The sequence below is a fragment of the Bos taurus genome, chromosome 22 (genome assembly GCF_002263795.3).
Source record: "Bos taurus isolate L1 Dominette 01449 registration number 42190680 breed Hereford chromosome 22, ARS-UCD2.0, whole genome shotgun sequence".
Taxonomy (NCBI): Eukaryota; Metazoa; Chordata; class Mammalia; order Artiodactyla; family Bovidae; genus Bos; species Bos taurus.
In genome coordinates, this window is record NC_037349.1 from 52,359,540 (window position 1) to 52,386,656 (window position 27,117).

Consider the following 27,117-nt stretch of genomic DNA (forward strand, 5'->3'; position numbering starts at 1 on the left):
TTGTTTCCTGTTCTGCTTTATACACCATTAGCAGGTAAGTAATCTGACAGAGAATGCAAAAGCATTGCTTCCACCAACCAACAGCTGTGTTGGATCTCAGATAATACAGCTTTGTGCCTTAGGCAATCCCTTAATATCGCTAAGCCCCAGGGTTTTTTCATCTGTGAAATGGATGGCTTTGTTAGAAGACCTCGATGGCTCCTTTTAATATGATTATTTTAGCTCTCTAATGGGAGAAGGCAATGGCACCCCACTCCAGTACTCTTGCCTGGAAAATCCCATGGATGGAGGAGCCTGTCGGGCTGCCGTCTATGGGGTCGCACAGAGTCGGACACAACTGAAGCGACTTAGCAGCAGCTCTCTAAATATACTGGTATAACTCAGTAATGACACATAACATAAAAATGGCGCGCACCAACAAGTCCTTACCTCACTTCCTAATATCCTCCTCCACCTACTCTTTCATCACAAAATTAGTATGACAACAAATTAGGCAAGATTCCAGATTCAAATGTGTGGCCCTTAAAGTCAGCTTCAGTGAAAATTGTGTACTTGGGTTTAGTGGGTTAGGGTGAGGGTTATTTAGTGTGACCATCTTACTCCATCACGTCCTTTTTGCATCTCTGTGTCTTAGAAGCTTTCCCTGGCTTACCCTTACAGCCTAAATCTTAATCCGAAAATTCACCCCCATTATTGCTTTTCACCAGTCTTTACTCACCCCAAGTGTTACTGCCACAAACAGACCATTCTCTTGCTTACAAATCTCTAGAACCCTCAACACCTGCTTCCATGTGATCACTGTGAACAAAAAAACCTCTCATTTATATTTATTTTGTTTCCTTTAGTCCAGCTCATTTTTCTCAAACCACTCGCTCCCCACAAAAGATGCTGTCCCCTTGCTGTCCACTTCACTCCTCTCCTGGAAAACTAATCTCCTTCAGGAGGGCTTTTTTTTTCTATTAAAATTTTTTTTTAAATTATTTTTAATTGAAGGATAATTGCTTTACAATACTGTGTTGGTTTCTGTCTCAGAAGGGGTTTAGAGTGACGAAAACCTTGGCTGGGCATTATGCAAAGAATACCGCAAGTTTTCTCATTTAATCCTCATATGAATACTAAGAATTAGAAATCATCCCTATTTTTACATTTGGAAAGCTGAAGCTAAGAGAGCTTAAGTAACTTGCCCAAGGATTTTAATCCAAATCCTTCTTCTGTCTCCAAAGCCACACTCCTAACCATTCTACTTAACTGTCTCAGGAGGTCTGACTCAGAAATGTGGAAGAGGAAGTTTCCTTAACCCTGCGGAAAACAAGAAGAGCACAAAGATCTCTGCATAGTTTTATTTTTTAAACAGGGGCCTTCGCAGATGCTAACATCCTTCTAGCCAAAGCCCAACAGGGAACAGGATTTCCAGCAGCATCTCCACCTGGAGAGCTCCACCTGGCTCAGCAGCTCGGCCGCAGAGCAGGACAGCATGCCTCCTCAGCAGGAATGGATACAAAAGCACGGGAGGAAGGCTGGGTCTTGTGCCCAGAATGCCAACAAGGAACAGGTGGTTAAGAGAGCCCTGTCCCCACGGGAGGCCATCAGTCCATTCTCCGGGACCCCTGCGGTGCTGGTAGCGTGCCTTCCAGTGTGGGGTCAGGGGAGTGGCCCACCTCAAAAGATTTCCAGATCCGATTTTAAAAGCTCTTATTACGAGACAAGGCAGGGGGAGCAATGACTCCTCAGGAAGAGCCCACGCCTCTATCACACCGCAGCTAACTAGGAGGGGGCACGTCTGTGGTGACAAGAAAAGGTGCTTTTCCGTGGTGCCCATCAAAGGTAGGAAGAGCCACCGCCCCCTTTCTCCACAGAGCGGCTGCAAGTCCGTTTTTTTTTTTTTTTTTCCTCGTCTGTGTGACAGAAAAAGGAGGCGGGTACCCCAAGGTCTCCACTCCGAGGGCCTCAGCGGCGCACCTCTTAGCGTTTCCTTCTAAGGTCTGAGACTGAAAGGCTGACCCTGTCCGTCTACCCGCTCAGCCCCAAGCCCCCTCTGCCGCTCGGCACCTCTCTTTCCCCGCCGGTCGCTCTCACTCCCACCTCGTTTCCCCACCCCTCAGCGCGCTAGACCTCTCTTCCCCGATCCCCCCATCTCTCTTCCCTCCCCGTTCGGCCCCCGGCCCTTTCAGCACCGCGCTGCCCGACCCCTGGGACCTTGAGCGTCACGTCGCACAGCTTGCCCTGCCGCCGGATCTCCTCCATGACGCCGTAGCCGCGACTAGGCAACTCGGACACGGAGAAGTGCACCAGGTCCTCCAGCTCCTCCGCGCCGTCCTCCACCATCTTCCTCGGCCGCCGAGACTGCGCAGGCCTGGCTGTGCTGGCTCGGAACTAAACTGGGCGGGGCGAGGGCGCGGGCGGACGGCGGCCCGGGGCGCCGGGCCGGCGTCGAATGGGCCTGCGCGGCCGCCGTAGTCTCAAATTGCTCTGCGCCGGAAGCCGGGCCTCGCAGTTTCCCAGGTCTTGCGGCTCCGTTCCCCAGCTACCCCGACCCTGGCTTCGTGCCTGCAGCTCCCGCAGTCTTTCTGGATTAATCGGTCCCATTGCTTGTCCTCCTCTTTCGGCCCTGACCTTATTCATATCGCAACAGAGGACCGCGGACTTCGTTTCCGCCACCACCTCGTACTTCCGGAATAGCCAGAAGCGGCCCGTTGCCACGGCGACCGTATACACAGACTGGCAGCGGCGCTGCCGGTATTCCGTAGCTGCTAATGCAGCGGTCCGGCTGGGAGAGGGCTCCTGCCTCCCGAGCGGTGAGCAGGGGTCACGCGCGCTCGGGATGGGGAGAAGGGAGGCTGGAAAGGGGGGTCTCCGCCCGGTGACGGGCAGTTGCTGGAATCTGAACACCGCTCCTCGTGGGAGTTCCCCGACTTGGCTCGCTGGTCTCCTCCACCGGGCGGAGGAGGGTGCGGTGTCAAGGGGATTCTTTCAGCCTTTTTGCCGCTTAGGGCCTTCGGATCTAATATTCCCTGGTTTCACGAAGGTCCTGCGTCGCGCCTGAGGTTCAGGGACCTCTGCTCTTCTGGACCCTTTTTTATTCGTCGGTTTTCTAACTCGGGAAGCCTGGCGTGCTGCAGTCTATGGGGTGGCAAAGAGTCGGACATGACTAAGCGACTGAAATGACTTACTAACTAGAGAGCTTTGGGATTACCAGTCCCGACCCTTTGCTTTATAGATACAGAAACCGCTCCAGAGAGACACAGAAATGGTCCCAAGGCCCATTGCCTCCCAGACTCCACACAGAGGTCCAGCCTGTTGGGTTAGAAAAAGGAGAAAGGCCAGTTCGGCTTCGGTCCGAATTTGGGGACCTAAGATGCTGCGGCTTTTTTGGTGGCTGTGATTGTTCTTGAGAGTCTGTTCTGGACAGGAGCGCTGAAGACAGGAACCCACCTGAACCTCTGCTTTTCTCCAGTTTTTAGGGGTGCTGGGTGGCAATCTGTTCACTCACCCCTAAAACAAGTGAGGAAACTGTGAGCCTTTAAGCAGAGAGGGCTCCTGGTGACTACTCAGAGGTTCACTTATTTACACCAGAGATATCTAAGGGTGGTGTCCATGAGGGAGAGGCATTCCCCACAAGATCCTAGAGAGAAGGACTCTACTAAAAGGGAGAGCGTGGTAAGGAACTGAGACGGCTTTTTCCAAATGGTGCCTGGAAACCTAGTGTCCTCCTGGAAGGGCTGTGGGCTCAGGGGTTGGTGGTGGTGAGGGAAGGGAGTGACATCTTGTGCCCTTTGGGACTCTCTCAGTAGTGACTGAAGATGGACCTACACATGGAGATTCAGCCACCCTCTGACTTCCAGCCATGACCACCACCATCACCAGTCACCATTTCTTAAGCACCTGCTCTGTGCTTGGCAGTGTTCTGGACTTAGAGGGGGGATTCAAACAAGATAAAAGGCACCATCCAGTCCTTCAAGCAGCTTGTTATTTAATTTGGGAGCTGAAACTGTCTCAAATGATGCGGTCTAAGAACAGTAACAAGCATTATTTCAGTAAGTGCAAGATGGCATGCATGGGGTCCCTAAATGTCTGGTGTTTGAGGGGCTGCTGGCTAGTGGACACAAAGGAGGCATGCAGTTAATAGAGGAGGTTTGTCTGGGGAGAATATAGCTCCTGGCATGCCTGGAGCAATGGCGCGAGCATGGGGAGAATTGGGAAGCACAGATAGAATGGCTGCATGTGCATGTTGGCAAATTCCTGGGCAGAAAGGGGGCAGGCTCTGAGGGGAGGGTGGTGCTTGGAGCTGGCCTGTGCTGCTCCTGGGCTGTCTGTGGGTAGGGGCTGCCAGGAGGGAGTTTTAGGCACCTGCCCCCAGAACATGCTCCCTTTCAGAGGGCACCCTGGACAGCATCTTAACTTCCCTGAGCAGGAGGACGGGCCCTCAGACCGGAATGGGGAACTTTAGAGAGTGACACTGCTTGCCTAAGTCAGCACACCTCCCTCTACTCTCCACTCTCCCAATATCCTAGATCAAAGTGAACCTGGAGATGAGATAATCTTTTCAGCTTTCTCAATTCGGCAGTCCTGTTAGAGCTACTTGGGACTTTTTATTTCTAGAGCTCAGTCTTACAAACAAAATTTTTAGACCTGAAATGGGACAAGGCATGATCCTTACCCACCTGAATACCTTTCACATTCATTTTCTAAAAATGGAAAGATTTTTAGCTTTCCTTAGAATTATTTGACATTTTCTCTCAGTACTTCATCTTTTGTCATCGGTGTATAAGAGGCACCTAAAGAGCTGATTACATTTTAAGTTCCCCCTTAAAGCAGTAAAAATCAGTGTGATTATTACTTCTATTTAATAACTTTCTTTGCTTTTCCACTCTTGATCAATGTTAGAACCAGAATTTACTAGGTGACAGTATTAAATATATTTACACAGACGTTCTCAGGAGAGAGAACCTAGTGTGATTTGACCAATGAGACTAGTATCCAATAAAATGTGAGATTTCTTAGTTATCATTTGGAGGGTGGCACAATTCAGTTTTTTTAAATGTTTGTGAAATACTTTAGTTATACAAGATATTAGAGATCTAACTGACAACAGCCCCTTTTCTAGCATCTCTGCTAACTGGTGTCTTGCTTTACTGTTTATGATGTTTATAGTCCTTATTTTGAGAGTCTTTTCCACTATAGGAAAATTCTACATAATAATAAGTTTATTTTCCTAAATTTCCCTCCCTGTCACTTACAGCTTTAAGCCTTCATCCTATTTGATGAAACTACATTCGGTGTTTAACATTTTATTACACATGGTAATTATTCATGATAGTATGAATGAAGGAATACAGACATATGTGTGTCTACCTGAAAATGATAAGAATGCACATAATTAGGTTTTAGGGAGGCAGAGGAGGTAGGGGACTGATTTTTCTCTCAATGGAGTGGTGGAGAAGAAAGAATATTTGACTGCAGGCTCCATTAAATATACTTCCAGGAAATCTTTTTTTCTGATCTATGTTAGTCTAATGGAAGTAGAGGAGGAGGTGCTACATCTCAGGTAAGGTATGTTAATGAAAAAAAAATTAGTTCTAATGCATTTCATAGTAAGTATTTTAAGAGGAAAATACAATGAAGAAGGCAAAGTGTAGGTGGACTCTGATACAGAACGTTTCTAGAATCCACATCTGAACTTAGGCCCACTGAAGGGAGCATTCTTTTTGTTTTGTACTTTGGTCTCTTAGGGGGTCGGTGGAGAACGGTGAGGCACCTGAGAAAGTTGGAAGTACACAGACTTGTTGAGCAGGATCCTGTGGGCAGAGCACTGAGATGCTAGGGGGCAAAAAGAAGGCTGGCTCTCTGAGAGAGGAAAACATGGACCACACATCATGCTTTCCGATCTTGTTGATCAATGACATCTCCCTTCTAATGGTTGTTTGAGGATGACTACTGAAAATGTTGCTGTTTTCTTCTTTTTAGCTAAAATGGGTTCTAGGAAAAAAGTTCACGCATTTGTCCGTGTCAGACCCACTGATGACTTTGCTCATGAAATGATCAAATATAGAGATGACAACAAAGTAAGTACGGTTGTGTTTGCCTTCACCTGCCTGAGAATCTCTCAGTGCTTTCTCACTACTCTGTTTTCAGACCACCTTGTAAGGACCAGGACAGAACTGGTAAAAGTTCAGATGGAATCTAGAGTCCTTCAAGTCCAGAGTACTCCCCCACCAACGCTGTCAATGAGGAAGCTCATGAAACTCCCATTTTTATTGGCTTTTTGGTTAATAGTTTGCCTTTATCCTTGTATCTGACACTGGAAGGTGACATTTGTCCACACTCATAAAACTTTCTGGTGATCAGATCTCCCACTGTACAGTCTCCCAGGGAGTACAGTAGGAATGTCTTCAGTTGATTATTGTTAAACTTACCAAAGAGTGGGAGAAACTCTTACGGTGAGAACGCCCCATGTCCTCACCAATGCCTGAGGACTATTCTGAAGCCTGAGACAGATTTAGCACACCTTGAGAGTTATGGAATATTTTTATTCAGCAAACATTTGTGGATCTACTATGGGCAGCATGGAGACATTGTTCAAGGGAGCAATTCAAAGGTCAACTTTTCAAGCTTCTAAAGTCCTAGCAGTCAGAAAGAAACTCAGGTGCAACCCTGTGATGTACACCCTGCTGGACGTGGATTCAGTGACCCTGAAGCACAGAACGTTTAACGTTATGAATGGACCAAGCCCTGCTCTGCTGGTCTTATTTTTTCTGTGTGTGGCTGTGTCTTGGCTTCTGGATTAAGGCAGCCAGTGTAAGAGTCCAGTGAGAGTCCATTTACATCAGAAGTCCTCATTTCAAAGATTGGAATCTACCATTAAGCTGCTGCTGCTGCTGCTAAGTCGTTTCAGTCATGTCCGACTCTGAGCGACCCCATAGACGGCAGCCCACTAGGCTCCTCTGTCCCTGGGATTCTCCAGGCGAGAATACTGGAGTGGGCTACCATTTCCTTCTCCAGTGCATGAAAGTGAAAAGTGAAAGTGAAATCTAACCCAATATATTTCTAAACCAGCTGCTGCCAAAGAGACTTGCCATAGAGGGATCTAAAAATCTAAAAATAAAGTTTTTAGAAATCTTTGCCATCTGAAAACGCGCTGATTACAAGTCAGCAGGCACGCTTGATTTAGTGCCAGCGAGTTACTATGTCGGAATAGACCAGTGCCCTTCCTGTGGCTATCGTTTCTTCACTGCTCACTGTGGCCCACAGTGTGTGAGGGAGTAGTTGCTCACCACAGCGCTGAGGGAGGCCTCACCTCCAGTCACCAAGGAGCTAGGGCTCTAGCCCAGGCCTCCATTCCCAAGCACACTGTTCTCTCTGGCCTGTTTGAAGGCATTCCTGTGCTTATTGGACTTCCCTAAAACTTGTTTAATGAGAATGTGGTAAATGTGCTTCACCCCATATCACAGATGAGGGAACCAAGACAGACAGCCCCCTGTCCACGAGGGTGAGATGTGCTGAAACCAGCATGTGCTCCTGTCTCCTGCTCCTTCCACCCTGAGGGTGTGCGGCCTCCCTGAAGTGGCTCTCTTCCCCCCATCCTGAAGGTCTTCCAGGATACATGCAAGTCCCTGTTGTTCCTCAAGTTCACCTCCTCTGTTTCCTCCAGGTCAGGCCTTGGCTGCCATTGACTTTTTTATACCAGTTTCTTAACAAGTCTTCGTTTCTTCCTAGACCATTGATATTCACTTAAAAAAAGATTCTCGGAGGGGAGTTGTCAATAACCAGCAGACAGACTGGTCATTCAAACTGGACAGAGTTCTCCATGATGCCTCCCAGGACCTGGTTTACGAGACAGTTGCGAAGGATGTGGTTTCTCAGGCCCTCAATGGCTTTAACGGTAATTTAGTTAATTAACTGTTGTTTTAACGTAAGAACCTGGGGAACACCCCCACCCAGGAAGAGGTACAAGGATTTTATGGTGAATAAAATAAACTACAATTTCTCTTACTAACTTTTGTTTGTCTCCATGTTCTTATGATGGAAAACTTTGGTGACATGGTGGTCATGGCTTGACCCATGGTTCTGGGTTCCTACCTTCATAGGACGATTTAATGACCCTGTCTCTCTATAGGTCACGGGGATTCAACTATTATCCTGTTTCACATTCCTCGAATATTAGTTTTGAAACAGTGTCTTTATGATAAATTTGATGGAGTCAAAACATTTTTCTCCTGGCTACCTGCTAGGAGCTATTTCCATTTATCCTACCAGCACAATCGATCTGTTCCATTCCAGTATTAAATTATTTACATATATCACTAAAAACTTGAGTAGAGTTTGATATTCTTAAGGTAAAAGCTTAACAAAAAAGCCATTTAGCAAATTAACATTTATAGGGAAATTTGTACAAACTTGTTCAGTCTAAGATTGTTTTAAAATCTTAAGAATCTTAAGATTTTAAAGTCCTTAGAAAAAATACATCACAGTCTGTAGACTGCCTGTCTGGCGGCTCCTGACAAGAATGTTCCCCGTTTGCAAGTTTTACGTCTTCTGTTTAAAAGTCAGTTGAGTGTAGATGCCCGAACACTGTAGCCTGTGTGTGATATATAGGTGTGGTCTTCATTCGTCCTGAGGGGATGTGGCCCTGAGGAAGTAGAGACAGAGGAGCTAAGGCCCAGGGAGGCTGAGTCATGGGCGCTGGGTGCTGTGGAGCCACAAATGGGCTCTGTGTCCCAGCTAAACTGATTCCTTCCTGCACATTCCTGCAGGATTAAAGATACTGTTTCTGACTCCAGTGCAAATGCTGAATTCAGGCCCCTTGTGTTAAAACCTACCAATCCCAGGAACTAGAGCATCGATGTGGAAAAGGCGGACACTGATTTCCACCACCCAGTGTTGCCTGGGCATTTCTGCTGTGTGAATACCTACAGAAGCAGCCTTTGGGTTGGGTCTGGTTCAGGTTGCCCGAGTCGGGAGGAAAAGCAGATGGGAACTGGAGCCCAAGGTGACTGGTTTGCGTCCCACAGCCTGGTGGTGATGGTAGACCTAAAGCACGAGTGAGGTGCAAGTGAACATCTTTCCAGAGAGGGCACTGGGACAGATCAGGACCTAGTCACAGTATTCGGTTTCTGAAAGTGGCCTGGGACCAACTTTGGTCTTGTGGGAATGTGCTGTCTACACAGAATTCTCACCAGTAACAGAAAATGCCCTTCCCACTCCCATCTCTTCCTGGGGATTCTGAAAGCTCTTCTTTCTTTCTGTCTGGGCAGCCTCACTGGGAGACCTAGCCCTGGGAGCCTAGCTGTCCATGGTCTTGCTGAAGAAGGGCTGAGTTCAACGCTCTCATCACCCTCATCTTGCTAGGAAAATTCCCAGGTCCTCTGTAGCCCAGAATTCTCTGCTCTCCTCAGAAGCCCTAGGATCAGATCCCCTCTTGGAAGGGGAAGCAGTAGAGCCCTCCATGGACCACAGATTCAGAGCAGCTGTCTGTGTTTGACCCTTTACATCCTGTTTCCCTGCTTAGCCACTCACCCTACATGGCAGGAATTCCCGATGTCCTTAGCTGCTCCTGATGGCCACCTTCACACCAGGGTTCTGGCTGGTGCTGGGCGTGCTGGGGGAGGGAAAAGCTGTCCTTAGATCTATTTTCCTGGATGTCACCAAAATGTGTTTTGAAATGTTTGCAGGCACCATCATGTGTTATGGGCAGACAGGAGCTGGCAAGACGTATACCATGACGGGGGCAACTGAGAGTTACAAGCACCGAGGGATCCTCCCTCGTGCCCTACAGCAGGTAGAGCATGGGCCCGTGGGCAGGATGGCACATAGAAGCTGCCCATCCCAGGCCAGCTCCTGGAGCCAGTGGGATCCAGGCCTCCAAGGAGCTGCAGCCTGTAGGGGAGACAGGTTATGCATGGTGGAGTGTGTGTGTGTGGGTGTGTGACCAACTCGAATGCCAAGCTTGTTTCCCATTTGGTAGAGTGAGTCAGATGTGCAGACTGGCTTCTTGCTGCTCTGCTGGTCTGTGGCCCTGTAACAGAGGATACGGAGGACCTAGTTCTGTTCCTTCCTGGTTTTAATGAGGGGGAGGGACCATTGCAGAGCTTCCTTACTGGCCTGCTCTGGCTTCTTCCACCATCATCACACGACATGAGCTTTCAGGACCGAGTCAGCCCTGGGGGTCTGGGAAGTGTGACTGAAGACAGGACAGGAGGGCCTTCCTTTGGAGTCTGCTAGCCTGTGTTCTGTGAGGACCCTTGTTTTGGAAGTGGGAGGCAGAGGATTTTTCCCTAAACAGCAACTTGAAGTTTTATAGCCCTGTCCAGTAGGAAGTGAAGTTGCCCCTCTTGTGCATAACCATCCATGCTATAATTTTTTGAAGCAATATCCTTAACATCCCACTGTCAATGCCTCAGCATCTTAGACCTTTTTTTCCCCCCCTCTTTTATTTACTTTATTCAGTAGGCAGTGAGGGTCTCAAAAATCTTTCTCTTCATCAGATGTTTGGTCTCCTTGTAAAGCTTTGGGTTTTTGAGGTTGAACATGGGGCTTTACTCCATCAATAACATGATTTTCCTGTTGTAGTGCATTGTGAAGTTCTTCTGAAGAAAAGTGAATCCAACCCATACCTTTGTGAAAGCCAGTCTCTTTGTCAAAAGGAACAGTGCACTTTCTTACATGGCCAAGTTGTGTAAAGTGTTCTCTCAGCTCACTTGAGGCTGCCTTCCCTGAAATTTTTCTGACAAACGCAACCAGCCAGCCGATATTTGTACGCAGAGCCATAGTGCCCCTCGCTGCCGAAGCCCCCCCATCTTTAGCATCTTAGACCTTGATAATCTAGCTCGGTGCGGCCCAACAGAAATATAATGTAACTCATATATGCAGGTTTAGGTTTTCCAGTAGCCACATTTTAAAAAGTAAAGCAAGTGAAATGAATTGTGGCTTAGCTGGTAAAGAATCCACCTGCAATGCGGGAGACCTGGGTTCCATCCCTGGGTTGGCAAGATCCCCTGGAGAAGGGGAAGGCTACCCACTCCAGTATTCTGGCCTAGAGAATTCCATGGACAGAGGAGCCTGGCAGGCTACAGTCCATGGGGTCGCAAAGAGTCGGACGTGACTTAGCGACTAAACAACAACAACGTATTTTATACTTAACAGCCCATTTCATCCTTTTTTTGGCTGCACTGCACAGCATGTGGGATCACAGTTCCCTAACCAGGATCGAACCCACACTCCCTGCATTGGAAGCATGGAGTCTTAAGCACTGGACCACCAGGGAAGTCCCCATTTCAATTTAGACCCTAAATATTCATCAGAAATAGTTTCTCTGTATTTATATTTCATGCAATTGACAGTTGAAAGGGTGGACTCATAAATGCAAATTGTTCCAAACATACTTAAAAGTTTACCAGTAATTGAATTTAGTATCAGTTTTAATTATTTAGTCAAAGTTAAGTAAAATTCAATTCCTCATTTGTGTGAGCCACATTTCAAGTGCTGAGCAGCCATGTGGCTAGTGTCTGGCATGTGGCACAGCACAGATCTAGCCTGTTAGGATAAGGGGGGACTTCAGGGATCATCCAGCCCAGCTTCCCATTGAACAAATAAGAAAGTTAAAGTCCAGAGACAGGGAAAAGACCAGCCCAAAGTCACCTGCTGATAAGCACTGGAGTTGAGAAGGCTGAGTTCTGGCTTGGCTTTTTCCCTTATTAGCCGAGCCACCACAGATGGGTGTGACCCCTGCCCTGCTTCAGTCACAGTGGAGTTAGGAGGACAGAATCAAATAATGGATGTGAAAGAAGCTTCTGTGTGGTAAAACTCCACAAAATGATATTTTCACTTCACAGTCTTTTCCGTTCATCATGCCTCTACTTCTTGAGACTGTATAATTATTAGCCAATCTGTAAGTCAGGCCTCAAAAAACTACAAGATGATAGTGAATATCACCCGATGAACTACTAGCTGTTGATAAAGACCATCACAGTAACTAGACCGTAAATTCTTCCAGGGTGAGGATTCTCTCCTGAGCTAAGAACTCCCCTAATCCTGGCTGGTCATTGGAGTTCTGCTCTTGGTGACGGCTGTCCAATCTCCCATCTAGGTCTTTAAGATGATTGAAGAACGTCCCACACATGCCATTACTGTGCGCGTTTCCTACCTGGAAATCTATAACGAGAGCCTGTTTGATCTCCTATCCACGCTGCCATATGTTGGACCCTCAGTCACACCTATGACCATCGTGGAGAATCCTCAAGGGGTCTTCATTAAGGGCTTGTCGGTCCACCTCACAAGTCAGGAGGAAGATGCATTCAGCCTCCTCTTTGAGGTGAGATGATCAGGACCACAGGTGCCTTCTTCCTAACCTTTTCTCTCTCCCTTCTTTCCTTTTGTTCCCCTTTTCCTCCCTCCTCCTCAGTTTCTTACTTACTTTGATAACCAGAATTAAAGTTAATATATACTTGTTTAGCAAGTTCAGATAATAATGAAAAAATATAGAAGCAAAAAAGAATTCACTCATCTGTTTTCTACATATGGCAATAATAATGTGTCTGTGTGTATATATATATATATAAATATTTATTTATTTGGCTGCACCAGGTCTTAGTTGCAGAATATAGGATCTTTAGTTATGGCATGTGGGATCTAGTTCCCTGACTAGGATCAAACCCTGGGCCTCTGCATTGGGAGTGCAGAGTCCTAACCACTGGACCACCAGGGAAGTCCCAATAATATATATTTTGGCTTAATAAATTTGACTTCTAGTCTTTTTTTCTCTTGAAGTTTTTTCTTTATTGACAATGTCCTTTAAAAAGTTAACCATGGGCATTTGTGATATAGAAAAAATTAAAAATTAATGTCCTTGAAATATAAAGGCTCTTACAAATCAATAAAAAAATTCCCTGGGATTTGTTATTCTTTTTAAAATCATGTAGATTAAAATTCTTATGCATTGCTGGTGAACTATAAAGTGCTGTAGCCATTTTGGCAGTTTCCTAAAAAGTTAAACATTAATTTTTTCATTGAACCTAGCAATTCTGCTCCTAGAGATCTATCCAAGAGAAATGAAAATCTATGTGCACACAAAGACTTGTACACAGATATTCATAATAAGATTATTCATAATAGCCAAAGACCAGAAATAACCAAAATATTCATCAACTGGAGAATAGATAAGCAAAATATGGTACATCCAAACAATAGAAAACTAGCGATAAAAAAGAAATGAAACATTGGTACATGCTATGACATGGATGAAATTCCTCCTCCCTCCTCAGAAAAATGCTAAGTAAAAGAAATTTTAAAAGGTCACCTAATGTATGACTCCATTCATTTGAAATGTCCTGATAGCCACATCTATAGAGACAAAAAGCAGATTAGTAGTTGCCTGGGGTAGGGGAGCAGGAAGTGACTGTAAATAGGCCTGAGAAAACTTTTTTGGAGTGATGCAACAATTTAAAAATAGAATTGTGATAGTGACACAACCCTGTAATTTTACTGATTTAAAAAATCACTGAACTATAACACTTAAAATGGTGAATCTTAGGGTATTTAAAATATATGTCAAATAAAAGTTTAAAAAAAAGTCACTTAGGTGTCCTCAGAGGTGATTTAAACACAGAACCCTTGCACGTACACAGAAGAAAGAGCCTGCCAGGAGGCAGCAAAAACACATTCTCATCTTATTGCTGCTCCTAACATTTCACCATGAAGAATGATGTTTGCCGAAAGTTTCTTGGCTTAAGGTTAAAGAATGTCCAAGTTTGTGAAGAGTTTATCATGAATAAGTATTTATTCATACCCGTAGAAGTAACTGGGCTTCTAATCCAAAGAATCCGCCTGCTAATACAGGAGACGTGGGTTCAATCCCTGGGTCAGGAAGATCCCTGGAGGAGGAAATGGCAACCCACTCCAGTATTCTTGCTGGAGAATACCATGGACAGAAAAGTCTGGTGGGCTACAGTCCATGGGGTCACAAAGAGTCAGACACAACTGAGCAACTAACACTGGAAGCAAGCACTCTCCTGACTTGTAATCATTTCCTTGGTCTTCATGAGGGCTTAACCACCTGTAGCATAACACTTACATCTCCTCAAATAGTATAAGTTAACCTTTTTGGAAATTTATATAAAAGGAATCATATAGGATGAATTGTCTTATTTCTTTTACCTACTGTTTATGTGCAATTCATCTGGTATTCTACGGTTTTCACTTTTATCATATTACATTGTGTGAGCATACTGCAGTTTAGTTATCCATTCTACTTCAGATGGACAGTTGGGTTTTACTAATTTGGGGATATATAAGACAATGGCACTAGGAACTAGAACTGGGAATGTTCTTGTATGTATATCTGATGCACATAAGCATGCATTTCTCTAGGTAAAGCCAAGAACTGTAATTGCTAGGTCACAGAGAGTATGTGTCTTAAGCTTTCTTAAACGATACCAATAATGGCATACTCCCTCAACAGGTTGTCAGAATTCCCATTATTCTGATCCTAAAATTTTGACCAGTCTGGCTGGTGTGTATTATTTCCCATTATGGCCCCACTCATTGGGTTTTATTTCCCTGATTACCAGTGAGATTAGGGACCTAATTATGTGTTTATTGACCGTTTGGATTTCCCTGTTCATGTCTTTTGATTATTATCTTTACAGATGTCTTTTTTTTCTCTTGTTTGTATAAATTCTTTACAAATTCTGAAAACTAGTTCTTTTCTCAGTTGTATGTATTACAACTGTTTTCTATCTCCTGTGACTTGTCTTTTTTTCTTGATATGTCAATTTGATGAACAAATATTCTTAATTTTAGGTTAGTTGAATGTGACAATGAGACCTTGGGGATGTAGCCTGGGAGCCAGCCGGGCCTCCTCCACAGCCCAGGGCCTCCCCTCCTCTTTAGGTGCTCCACTCTCCTCAGGGGAAGGCAGTATCACTGATTGGGGTTTCTTCATAGCATTTCTCAGGGTCCTTTAAGGAGACAGGAGTCCCTCCCATAAGAATCTTTTTCTCTAAGTACAGCCGTTTCTACGTGTCTCCTTTTAAGTATATTCTGGTCATAGTGCCTAATCCTGTGAATTAGAGGCAAGGGCTGTCTGTTTAAAGATACAAATTACTGATTTTTTTCCTAATGTTTAAATGTAATTCATGTTCATTTTAAAAATATGGAAGCATAACCTGTATATAAAAGATCCACCTATAAACTCTAACCCAGAAGTGACCATTATTAACATCTTGGTAGCACCGTCTGTTTATTCCTTCTTCTATGAATGCTTCTGCATTCCTCAGATTGTACCATCATATGATTCTGTCCTTCATTTTGTTAATGAGGTGGATTACATTGATTGATTTGTGTATGTCAAACCATCCTTGCCTCCGGGCTAAATTCCATTTGGCTGTGGTGGATAGTCCTTTTATTGTGCTGTTGAAGGCAGTTTGCTCTGATTTTTGGATTCTGCATTATTGTTATTAAAAGCTATTTGTCAGCATTCTTCTGGTCACATAACATTGTTCTCCAGACAGATCATTCCTGAATTGTTGGATATGTAGGTTGGTTATGACTTAATATCTATGAACATTTTTTAGGCTCATAATTTTTGTTGCCACTTTGCTTTTCAGAAAGATATTATACAAATTCACATGTCGCTAGCAGTGAGTGAAAGTATAGGTCTGGACTCCAATATGTCTTCTGTTCTACTAGTTTATAAATCAGATTTCCCTGGAAGGCCTGACCAAGAGCTGTATGTAAAGATCATTTCTGTATAGTTAAAAAATGACTCAAATGCCTTGTTATTTCAATATGTCAAAATGTCTACATGTTTTCTCTCTTCTTTAGGGAGAGACCAACAGGATTATAGCCTCCCACACAATGAACAAGAACTCATCCAGGTCACACTGCATTTTTACCATCTATGTGGAGGTAAGTACAAGCTCTTTGAATAGCTTGGGAAGGGAGGTCGATTCCCATGGAGCCTGTTCAGTAAGAAGCTTTTCACTGTGACAGCCTAACCTCTGTTTTGGGTGTTTCACAGGCCCGTTCACGGACCTTATCAGATGAAAAGTATGTGACTTCCAAAATTAACTTGGTGGATCTAGCAGGCTCGGAGAGGCTGGGGAAGTCTAGGGTAAGTGGGGGAGCAGGAAGTTCCTCCTCAACAAGCCATGGCCCTGTTTCCAGCTTTGTGTCTGTGTATGTGGACTGTCCCTCACTGGGCATTTGTGAACAATGTTCCTAGCTAGGCGCAGTTCAGCTTGGGGGACAGAACTAGCAGAGGTGAAACAGCTGCATCAGAGAGGCAATTCCTACCTGGCAGGACTGTTGTAAACGCTAAATGAGATGATGGCTCCTAAATTCTTAGCAAAGTACCTGGCAGTCAGTGCTCAGTCAGTGCTCCATGCTCATATTAGCATTTCTCTGTGCATGAGTGTTCATGTGATGAATATTTACATGAATTTTTCATCTCACATAAATATTCATATGAGTATTAGCATAAGTATTCACAAGAGCATTCAGATGAGTGTTTGTATTTGTGTGTTGAATGAATGTTTGTATATTCCCAGGATTATTTGCTCAAATATCTGCACAAATATTCCCCTGTGTGTTCATAACAGTGTGACTCTTAAGGGAGTATTCATATGAATATTCACACAAGTATTCATATTCATATGAGCATTCACTCATATGAATATCTGCATCAGCATTCCTGGGAGTGTTCTTATTAGCCCAACGTGGAATACAAGGAAGAGAAGACCCTGCTTCTGGGCAGGAGGCTCTGGCCTGGCCACAGACCTGCAGTGTTTTTTGTGGGGCAGCCTCTCCACTTGGCCTGAAGCAGAACTGACCTTTGGTTTGTAGTCTGAGGGCCGAGTCCTGAAGGAAGCCACCTACATCAACAAGTCGCTGTCATTCCTGGAGCAGGCCATCATTGCCCTCGGGGACCAGAAGCGAGACCACATTCCCTTCCGGCAGTGCAAGCTCACCCACGCCCTCAAGGACTCATTAGGTGAGGGGTGGCTGGTGTGCGGGGAGGAGGAACAGGACTGGCGTGTCTGCTACTGGTGGTAATGGACTTGCTCCCGCCCGGTGGCATGGACTTGCCTGCAGCCTTTTCACAGTGACCTCAGACACACCTGGAAAGGCAAAATCAAGCACAGTGCCCTCTCGTGTCCCCTATGCCATTCTGCTCCCTCCTCAGAGGCTTTGCCTAAGCTTTGGCCTCTACCGGGGGCACCCTCTCATGTCCTGCCATCCCTTAACCAGCCGGCAGAATCCTTCGGCGCCTTGAAGCCCCAGGTGGAGGGCCTCTCCTGTGAGGTCTTCCCTTTCCTTCAGCCTCCCTGATGGAGGAGCAGGGGCTGTGTCTTGTCATCCTGTGTTCCCAAGTTTTTGCTTTGGGCCTGAAGGTGGGTGTGTGATTATTAACTGTGTGCCCCCCATAAGCAAAGCCCTGGCCACAGGCCTCTGCCCTGCCCCAGCCATCTTGCCTCTGCTTTCTCCCCAGCTCCTCTTTAAAAGGTACATTTGGCGGCCTCTCCCTCTTCTCTCCGTCTTCCCCCTGCCTCCCAGGCTTGTGCATGCTTTCGTGTGTCTTCTCTGGCCCTCAAACAGGTCAGGCTGCTAGAACAAAATACTATGGACTGAGGGGCTTACACTATGCAGACATCTATTTTTCACCCTCCTGGAGGCTGGAAGTCCCAGATCAAGGTCCAGCAGGAATGGTTCCTGGTGAAAACTGTCTTCCTGACCTGTAGATGGCCACTTTCTCCTTGTGTCTTTACATGACCAAGAGAGAAAGAAAAGAGATCACAAAGAGACAGAGCTCTGGTCTCTCTCTCTCTTCTTCTAAGGGCGCTGATCCTATCATGGGGCTCCACCCTCATGACCTCATCTAAACTTAATCACTTCCTACAGGCCCCACCTCCAAATGCCATCACCTTGGGCACTAGGACTTCAACATATGAATTTTGAGGGGACACAAGCGCTCAGATAATAACAGATCACCACCACCAGCCTCAAAGGAATGTCTTGGCAGAAAACCCACATGGTTCACGGACCTTCTGTGTCTTGCTTTCTGCAGGGGGAAATTGCAACATGGTCCTCGTGACAAACATCTATGGAGAAGCTGCTCAGTTAGAAGAGACGGTATGTAAGGACAATCAGTGCAGCCGGGTTAGCATCCATCCTCAGGCGTGCCGGACTGGGTAAACTGACTCAGTAGCCGCAGACATGGTCAAGAGTGGACGGATCCAGGGGATGAGTCTGAGCCAAAAGGGCTCCAGCCAGGATCCAGATACCAAGTCCCAAGGAGCAGAAGCTGTGTCAAGGGAGAGGCAAGGCAGGGGGCAAGCTCAGTGTGGAAGCCTTTGAGGAGACGAGGCTATGCGTCAGCTGGGTGGGGCAAGCACTGTGTTTTCTGACCCACGCAGTGGGAGGCTCAGGAAAGAGGAAGGAAAAGGTGAGTGGCTGGAGGGGCCCTGGTGGCCATGCTGGGGCCTTGGCTGCTCTCCTGAAGATGGCAGGGGTTGTCACGGGGCTTTAGTAAAAGAGGGTTGTGGCCAGACTCGTGACTCAGGGAGATGAACCCAGCAGCAAGGAAACAGGTGATCTGAGGAGGCGAGAGGCTTATGAGAACCAGAGGCAGGAATACAAGCTGAGCTAGTGACACAGGAGAGTCCACATAGCTGGGGCTCCCCGCCTCTCCTCCCAACTCATCTTAAGTGAGATAGGACTGGAAATCTCTCCCTAGACATTTTGCTCAAATGTGGATGGCTCAGGGCAAGCTTCAGTCATATGCAGAATCCACTCGGTGAAATAGGTCAGACACTGCAGGGCGAGACGCTCCTGCAGGGCCTCCCAGCTTTGTGCATTAGTGACCGTCCCACCTTCCAGGGGGAGTTCTCCTGCTGCACACTCAGCGTCCTGGGACGTGGGAGGCCAGGGAGGGGAGCTCCAGCTGACGTGCAGGCAGCATCCCCAGAGGAAGGCTTCAGGACCTACTAGTCTCAGAGTATCATAAAGCGTGAGTGAACCCCAAGAGGAGTCATGTGACTATTGGGCCTCCTGGCTGCCTGGTTTAGAAATCTGTCCTCCTAGACCGTGGAAGACCCTCTCTCCCCGTATGCCCACCTCTGAGATGGTCACACAGGGAGCAGCTCTCCTGGCACCTGCTGTCCCCAGAGGCTCGTGCCCATACCACCTGGGATCTCTGCCCAGGACCGAGCCCAGAGGAGCCCCAAGGAGCTGCTGGGAAGGGGTGTTGGGTTGGGACAAAGGCAGATTGGCAGTGTGGAAGGTCATGATTCTCTTCTCCAAATTTTCTAACTTTAAAACAGTGCCTGTCGTGATTCATGTTGCTTTATGCAGTGACCCTGCCTGTGTGTACAAGGGAGTCGTGGCCACACGTGCTGCTGTACTTGCAGCAGGAGTCTGGTTTCACCCCACATAGAAGTAACTCTAATGACAGGGGCCTCTTTGAGGGCTGACTGTGGGTCAGTTCTGTCCAGAGCACATTACACACCTGAGCACTAAGTCTCCCAGTGACCCTGTGAGCCAGGTCTCCCTGATTTTACAGAGAGGTTATAAGACCCATCTGAGGATGTACAGTCGGTTGGTCTGTGCAGAGCTCTTAACCACTAGGCAAGACTGTCCAGTGGAAGAGGCCTTTCAGGCCTTCCTCAGGCTATTTCTGGGTGACCCATCCCTCCTCTGAGTCTGCCTCCCTGCTTCAGGCCCTGAGTCAGCCCAGCATAGTCTGAGGCTGAGATGTCAGGGCCTGCCCCATGTGCCTCTGGCTGCTCCTCACACCAGGGAGCAGCCCCCCACTCTTCATGGAACATCAGTGCTCTGGGGCTGTCTCCCAAGTGCCTACCCATGGGCCTCCAGCCATAACCACCCCTGGCTGGCTGTGCCCCTAGAGGGACACAGACAAGACCCCCCGGATGTCACTTCATGAGCTCATGGAGCATTCCTCTCTTTGGGGAGATTTGTTTTCTAGTGGACTCCTTTAGACGTTGTTTAGCAAATGTCTCTAGTCACAAGTAATTTGCCAAGAACATAGAGGTCTGTCTGATCTGTTTTTCAGTTGTCTTCACTGCGGTTTGCCAGCAGGATGAAGCTGGTCACCACTGAGCCTACCGTCAATGAAAAGTATGACGCTGAGGTATTAAGGGTGTAGGCAGGTGTCTCTCTCTGGGGAAGATGTATGGGTTTGCTCCCTGGGTCCCATGAGCCTGGCTTCCCTTCCTGCTTGCATCAAAGATACCCATGCTATCCTGAGTCAGTCACTTTCTGTTCTGGGGTAGGTCCCCTTGGGGGCTGCCACCAAGGTGAAAGGGCTAGGTCAGGTCCCCACCCAATGCATGGGGCCTCAAGGCTTCTGAGTACCCCGGGCTTCTGCATGGGAGCCCTTAGAGCTGCTTCTAAGCTTAATACGTGTGGGCTGTCTCTCAGATTCATCTGGCTAGGTCACTACTGAACAGCTTTCTTCCCAGCCTGAGTGATCCCTCTCAGCATACAGCTGACCAATCAGGAGCAATGCTCAGCATCAACACTAACCAGGGAAATGCAATTTAAAACCTTAGTGGAATTCTACCTTCAAACTAGCAAAAATTAGACATTTTCTGACAATGTAAAACATGGTGAGTATGTGCAGAACAACAGATCTTATTTATTTCTGGTCAAAGGGTAACTGCCAACCACTTTGGAGAGCATTGTGGCAACATCTACTGAAGTAAAAATACATTTACCAATAATTTGCTTTTCCTTTAAGATGCTTATGCAATCATAGTTATTGGAGAGGAGCACATGTGTGCCCTAAACCCATGACAAATCACCTAAACTTTCTAGACTCTAAATCCTGAAGGAAAATAACAGTTCCAGGGCTCTGTGTATCTAAACCATGGTTTGGAGGTTGAGGAAGAAGTAGAGCTTAGAGCTTACCCCAAGGGCTCATTGAACCACAGGTCACTGGACCTGTTCCCAGAGTTCCTGATTGCCTCGGTCTGGAGTGGGGCTGAGGGTTCAGACTTCTCCTAAGTGTTCGCAGTGCTGCTGTTCTGGGACCTCACTTGGAGAATGACTTGCACCGTAGTTAAGAGCCCTGGCACGTGCACTGGGCTATCCTGGTTCAGTAGCCTGTTCTCTCAGCTGTCTAGCCTCAGTGAGATACTTGTTCTTTCTAAGGGAAGAATAACAGAGTCCACCCTCAAAGAGATGTTGTGAAGAGTAAGGTAATGAGTAGAAATCATTTAGCACAGTGCTGTCATGGCATAAATGTTTAGGAAATGTGAGTTAGCAGTCCACTCAGTTCTGCAGACCAGCAGCCTCACTCCTAGGTGTACAGTCCAGTGGTATTCTCACATATGCACAGAGAGACTTACAGAAAACGGTGCTGCACCGCTTACTGCGATGGTGAAAAGTTAGGAGTGCAATTAATAGCCTTTAACGGGAGAGTAGCTAAATAGGTTGTGGAGGGAGGGAGCAGAGCTTGAGCTTTGAGCATGGATAATCTCTAGGGAGAAAACAACTTGGGGATTGAAATGGTGGCATCTATCATTCATACCAAGGATAAAGGACATAAAAAGCAATGCTGATTGTTCTTGGTGCATACGTGTGCGCGCAGTCAAAGAAAAAAATGTGTGGGAGTGAAAAGACCAAAGCAAGCTGGGGGTTCCCTCTGGATGTCAGGGTGGGGAATGGACTCAGAGTGGGGTCCAGGGGCTTCACATTTATCTTAAATGTTTTATTTCTTTTAAAAATAAAAAATACCTGCAGCCAGTATTTAGCATGCTGTTAAAAAGTCAGATTTTAGGGTGGTCTTCCCACAGTTTCATGGCATTATTTTCTATGCTTTTCTGTAGCTTGGAGCTTTTCTTATTTATTTTTCTTATTTTCTTATTTGGTATTCACTTAGCTTAGGACTACAACATTACCACCTGTGAACCTGGCTGGGTGGGCATTGCACCTGATGGCAGGGACTTTCATTTTAATGTAATTCCTGTTCTGAAATCTGCACTGTTGGTCCTGGACAGCCAAGTTGCCCTGTCACCAAATGCGAATGTGTTTATAATCTTTGCGATGAGCCTTTTCCTTTCTGTGCACGAGTTCTTGAGAGAGACCTGGCAAAGTATTTTAGTGCCGCCTTTCCTAGACTGTGATCAGTATTCCCAGGTTGTCGCCAGCACAATATTCAGTACTGATGCCTGTTTTCAAGGGAGTGGAATAGCTTCTGTAGGGTTCCTTGGCTGGCGGGGCTGGCTGAAAGGTGGGAGACTGAGTTCCTCCTCTGCTACCAGCTCTCTGCAGTGAGTTGCTCAGAGTCTGAGCCTCAGGGTATTCATCTGTGAACTAGGAAGTTGGACTGAAGACCTCCAGTGACCTTCCCACTATGTCTGTGATTCCATGAGGTGGTGGAAGGGTTGTGAGTCATGGGTATAAACAGACAGCAGAAAGACTTGGGGTATCCTAGTCTGCCAAGAAGAAATGCACTTACACACTGCAGTGAGGTCAAATAGGGCAACTTCTTTGGCTGAGAGCTGTTCCCAGCCTGCTGTGAACTTAAGCAGAACTCTCTGAATTATCCTCATTACATTTATAATGGAAACACCTAACCATCAAGGAACTTACATGGGGTCTGTTTTGTCTCCAAGGTGTTTTTTTTTTTTTTCCATCCAGAAAATGCTCCTTTGTCTTACAAGGGAGCTGGTCCGCCAGGAGGTGCTGCCAGACCCTATTCTGTGGGGTCTGCTGTTCCAGCTCTGTTTCTAGGCAGTTTCTTTCCAGTCAGTCAGTAGAAGAGGACAGATAGAGGCCACTAAGCCTGCCAGGCAGTAAGAAGGTGGCTTCTATGCTCTCAGGGTGCAGCTTGGAGCCTGGTGACCCAGGGAAGCAGATGGCCCATTCCCGCCATCACCTGACTGGCCCAGAGGTCTCAGCCTGGCTCCTCACACCACGGTGGACGGAGGAGTCATCGAGCTGGAGGTCCCCCGCAGCTCAGCCAGTTTCCCTGGTTGGGTAGAGTGCATTTTCTAGAACTGAGATCCCTCAGCTGAGACGAGGGGATGAATATGAGTAGGGGCTGGCCACCAGCCCTCTCTCATAGGACTTCCCTCAGTCACCTCATAGGAATCCACTGAAGGACTATCTTGAGGTTGCCCAGAGGGGCAGAGTCAGAATTTGGACCCTGGTCATGTGTCTTGAGTTCAGGCTTTGTGCTCTGATTTGCCAGTGAGCCACCAGGACCCCTTGCTATAGACTGGTCCCTGCTTTGGTCACCAGATGGACAGAGGACCCTGACAGGCTACAGTTCATGAGGTTGCAAAAGAGTCAGACATGACTTAGTGACCAAACAACTAAACCTGAGACCCAGCTGGCAGGGGCTCCCTCTAGTGGGCATTTTGGACAACTAAAAGAAGCCTGTTGTTCATACTGAAGGTTCTCAACATGAAGTCCTGGGCTTACATGAAAGACTCAAGGATAGTACCAGATGTAAAATGACAAAGCAATTCTGCTTCTAGAAATGTATCATTTATTCATTCAGCTAAAATTTATGGAGTACTTACCATGTGCCGGGCACTTTTTGAAGCACTTGGGACACGTCAGTGGACCAACAGAAACACAAATCTGTCTTGAGCTGACAGTTCGCTGGAGATGGGAGAGACAGATGTAATAAACAGAAGAAATCAGTCAGTTCTAGATTCTTCCATTTGCGACAACATGGATGAACCTAGAGGACATTGTACTAAGTGAAATAAGCCACATACACAAAGAAAAACACTGCATGATCTCACTTACATGTGGAACCTAACAAAGCCGAATTCACAGAAGCAGAAAGCAGAGCAGTGGTTACCAGGAGTGGGAGCAGGCAGGCTGAGATATGGGAGATGTGGGTCAAACAGTACATATTTTCAGTCCTAAGATGAATGAGTTCTGGGGATCTAACATATAGCATGGTGAATATAGTTAATAGTAGTGTGCTGTATACTGAATATTTGCAAAGGAAGTAGATCTCAGAAACTGTACCATATACACAAAAAATGGTGACTAGTGGATATGTTAATTAGCTTGATTATAGTAGTCATTTCACTGTGTACATGTATATCAAAACATATGTTGTACACCTTATATATAATTTTTCTTAAAACTAAAATAGGTTAAGTTCTAGAGCTTCACTGTCCAATACAGTAGCCACTACTCACACGTGGCTTCTGAAATCAGTAAAAAAACAAAAACAAACTTTCTTTTTGGTCACACCTCATGCCACAGGGATACTAGTTCCCCAACCGGAGATCAAACCCATACTCCCAGCAGTGGAAGTGCGGGGTCTTAACCATAGGACCTCCAAGGAAGTGCTCTGAAATCAGTAAAATGAAATAAAATTAAAAATTTTTTTAAAAAATTCACTTCCTCTGTCCCACTAGTCACATTGTAAGCGTTCAATAGCTTTATGTGGCTTGTGGCACAACAGAACCTTTCCATCATTACAGCAAGTTCTGTTAGCACCGCTCTAGGGTATGTTCTATGAAAAAAAACTAGAGCAAGATTTTTAAAAAGAGTGGTGTGAGAGTGGGAGGGGACTGCAGTTTTACATGGGGTAACTGAGGGGCGCCTAATTTAGCAGTGTTTGAACAGAGACTTGAGGGAGGTGAGCTATGCGAATACCTGGGAGAAGAGTGTCCCAGGCAGAGGGGACGGGCAGCACAGAGGCAGGAGTGTGGTCATTTGGTGGGAGTGGCGTGAGCAGGGGCAGAAGCATAGGCAAGGAGTAATGGGGCAGATCACAGCGCATTGCTGCTGCTGCTGCTAAGTCACTTCAGTCGTGTCCGACTCTGTGCGACCCCATAGGCAGCCCACCAGGCTCCCCCGTCCCTGGGATTCTCCAGGCAAGAACACCGGAGTGGGTTGCCATTTCCTTCTCCAGTGCGTGAAAGTGAAGTCGCTCAGTCGTGTCTGACTCCTAGCGACCCCATGGACTGCAGCCCACCAGGCTCCGCCATCCATAGGATCTTCCAGGCAAGAGTACTAGAGTGGGGTGCCATTGCCTTCTCCGACATAGTGCATAGGTCACTGTTATCCTACACAAAGATGTAAGAGCAAAGGTGTTCTGCAGCATTGTTTATAGCAGCAATAAATGGAGGTGGCATACCTGTCAGTAGGGAATGGTGATGCTTTGTGCAGTGGCTGGAGAGGATGAGGGTGACAACATCCTGGAGGCACAGGCTGCACGGAGAGGGCAGTGACCCTGGTGGATTGAAGTATGCTGGAGCTTCTGGATCGGGCTTTAGGGTGGCCCTAGTGGTGCCCATATTCACTCTGTTCTCAGTCTCCCCTGCAAGTAAGAGGCAAAGGACAGAGAAGTGCTGAAACCTCTTCAAACCCTAAACTCACCCAGTTGAGGAAAAGTCAACAGCTGGGAGGGAATCGTCCAAATGTTGAGATCACACTCCATGGATCACCTGCAAGGGCCAGGATGTCTGAGGACAGGGTAGGGGATTATAAGTGGCTTCTCTGACTGTCCTCCTTGCTACCACCCACCTCTATATGCTTCCTTGGCAGAGAATGGTCAGGAACCTGGAGAAGGAGCTAGCACTGCTCAAGCAGGAACTAGCCATCCATGACAGCCTGGTAAGGGGCTAGAGGTGGTGGGTGGAATACTAGAGGGACTGGGGTCAGGGTACCAAGTGGGAAGAAGGACTAGGTGGGAGGGGGCAGTGGGTCAGGGCAGGGGTGGATCAGAGGGTGGGCTGGGTGAGCAGAGGGACTGGGTGGACAGGGGGCCATGTGGGTCAGGGGCTGAGTAGACAGGGGACTGGGGGAACAGAGACTGCAGGGGCAGAAGGGATGTCTGTTGGGCAGAGACCCTGGAAGAACAAGATGTGGGCAGGGCTGTCAGATGGTCAGGGAGCAGAGCCAGGCAGTAGGCAGGGGGATGAAGGGCAGGGGCCACAAGCCTGGCAGGTGGGGGTACAGAGGCAGACAGCCTGATGACGGCTCTAAGGTCAGGGAGGTGGATAGGCTGGATGGTTATTAGGGGCAGCAGGGAGCTGGAAGGCAGGGGTGGGGGGGGCAGGACACCTCCAGTGCTGGTCTGAGCTGATGCTCATGGTCCAGAGGGTCTCAAGGCAGAGGCGCCCCCTCCCTCCTGTGGCCCTCATCCCACAGTCTGCTGAGACTCAGCCAGCAGAGCCCCCCGGCTTGGAGGAGCAGGCCCTTGTCTGGCAGCCTTTCCTTCCCTGTCCCACCTGGTTGTCCCGTGCTGACCCAACTACCTGGCCTGTGAGTCAGGCCCTCCCTACCAGGACATGGTGATGAAGGGAGTGGAGTGGCTTGGGTAGCCAGGCTCTCTGCCCAGCCTCCCCACTTTGGTCCTCAGAAAGGTCCCTGCCACCCTGCTTGGGCTCGGGCGCTTGGAGCTTAACAGTACGTCCCTCTTCCTTCTCCAAGGCCAACCGTACCCTCGTGAACTATGACCCTATGGATGAAATCCAGATTGCTGAGATCAACTCCCAGGTGCGAAGGTACCTGGAGGGAACGCTGGAAGAGATTGACGTAAGGAGCCCCTCAGGACCACCATATCCGGCTGGCCAGGGCCTCTGTCTCCATCTCTGATGTATGCTCTGCTAGCCTGGGAACCTCACTGAGAGGGTGCAGGGGGTATAGGGTGGGTGGTGCTGGACTCCTGGCCTCAGGGCCCTTCAGCCCACTGAGGCTGCAAGGCTGTGGGTGCCCCACAGAGTGGCCTACAGCCTTGAACACAGGGGAGGTGGTCCAAGCCTTGACCACGTGGGAGGTAGTCCAAGCCTTGACCATGTGGGAAGTGGTCCAAGCCTTAAATACAGTGGGGGTGGTCCATCATGGGGCCACCAATACAGATCCTAGAGCCAAGCTGCTCTGGGTCGAATCTCAGAGCTCAGCAGTCTCCCTGCTGAGTGGCCTCAGGAAAATGCTCAAGCTCGTGTACTCTGGTGGCCTGACCTGTATGGTGGGGAGGGAAACCGAGCTGGGATGAACTGAGGTACAACACCTCGGAGGCTTATCTGTGGCAGGCAGAGGGAGGGCATTAAAGGATGACGGTCATGCTGGTTGTCTGCAAGGTGGACCCCTCCAGGGCCCATGCTGGAGTGGGCCAAGGAGGAATAA

General features: G+C 47.5%; 3 protein-coding genes across 10 annotated transcripts in view; 1 reads left to right on the plus strand and 2 right to left on the minus strand.

Annotated features, from left to right (window-relative positions):
* The window catches only part of KLHL18 (kelch like family member 18), a 57,948-nt gene extending 55,601 nt beyond the window's left edge, over positions 1 to 2,347 (minus strand). For 4 of the 5 annotated variants that reach the window (XR_009492276.1, XR_009492275.1, XM_059879664.1 and 1 more), the window contains exon 1: positions 2,197 to 2,347. Coding sequence is in view for 2 of the 5 variants with exons in the window: in XM_005223102.5 (XP_005223159.1) it covers positions 2,197 to 2,325 (129 nt within the window). In the remaining 3 variants the exon portion in view is untranslated. 5 annotated transcript variants of the gene reach the window in all.
* Positions 2,348 to 2,433: 86 nt separating this feature from the next.
* The window catches only part of KIF9 (kinesin family member 9), a 36,817-nt gene continuing 12,133 nt past the window's right edge, over positions 2,434 to 27,117 (plus strand). Inside the window, exons 1-12 of one of the 4 annotated variants that reach the window (XM_059879569.1) lie at positions 2,434 to 2,795; positions 5,965 to 6,062; positions 7,714 to 7,879; positions 9,669 to 9,775; positions 12,083 to 12,307; positions 15,817 to 15,900; positions 16,013 to 16,105; positions 16,837 to 16,984; positions 18,059 to 18,123; positions 20,063 to 20,140; positions 25,534 to 25,602; positions 26,422 to 26,526. In XM_059879569.1, the coding sequence (XP_059735552.1) occupies positions 2,435 to 2,795; positions 5,965 to 6,062; positions 7,714 to 7,879; positions 9,669 to 9,775; positions 12,083 to 12,307; positions 15,817 to 15,900; positions 16,013 to 16,105; positions 16,837 to 16,984; positions 18,059 to 18,123; positions 20,063 to 20,140; positions 25,534 to 25,602; positions 26,422 to 26,526 (1,599 nt within the window). In that variant the 5' untranslated portion in view covers position 2,434. Of the gene's footprint in view, positions 2,796 to 3,844; positions 4,035 to 5,964; positions 6,063 to 7,713; positions 7,880 to 9,668; positions 9,776 to 12,082; positions 12,308 to 15,816; positions 15,901 to 16,012; positions 16,106 to 16,836; positions 16,985 to 18,058; positions 18,124 to 20,062; positions 20,141 to 25,533; positions 25,603 to 26,421; positions 26,527 to 27,117 lie in introns of those variants that run through there. The other 3 variants (XM_005223054.4, XM_024982536.2, NM_001205640.2) reach the window with 3 other exon arrangements.
* Positions 10,392 to 10,803, minus strand: LOC101906318 (SRA stem-loop-interacting RNA-binding protein, mitochondrial; the record flags this gene model as incomplete). Its single annotated transcript, XM_059880122.1, has 1 exon — positions 10,392 to 10,803. A coding segment is annotated over one exon (345 nt), but the record flags the coding sequence as incomplete, so codon positions are not given.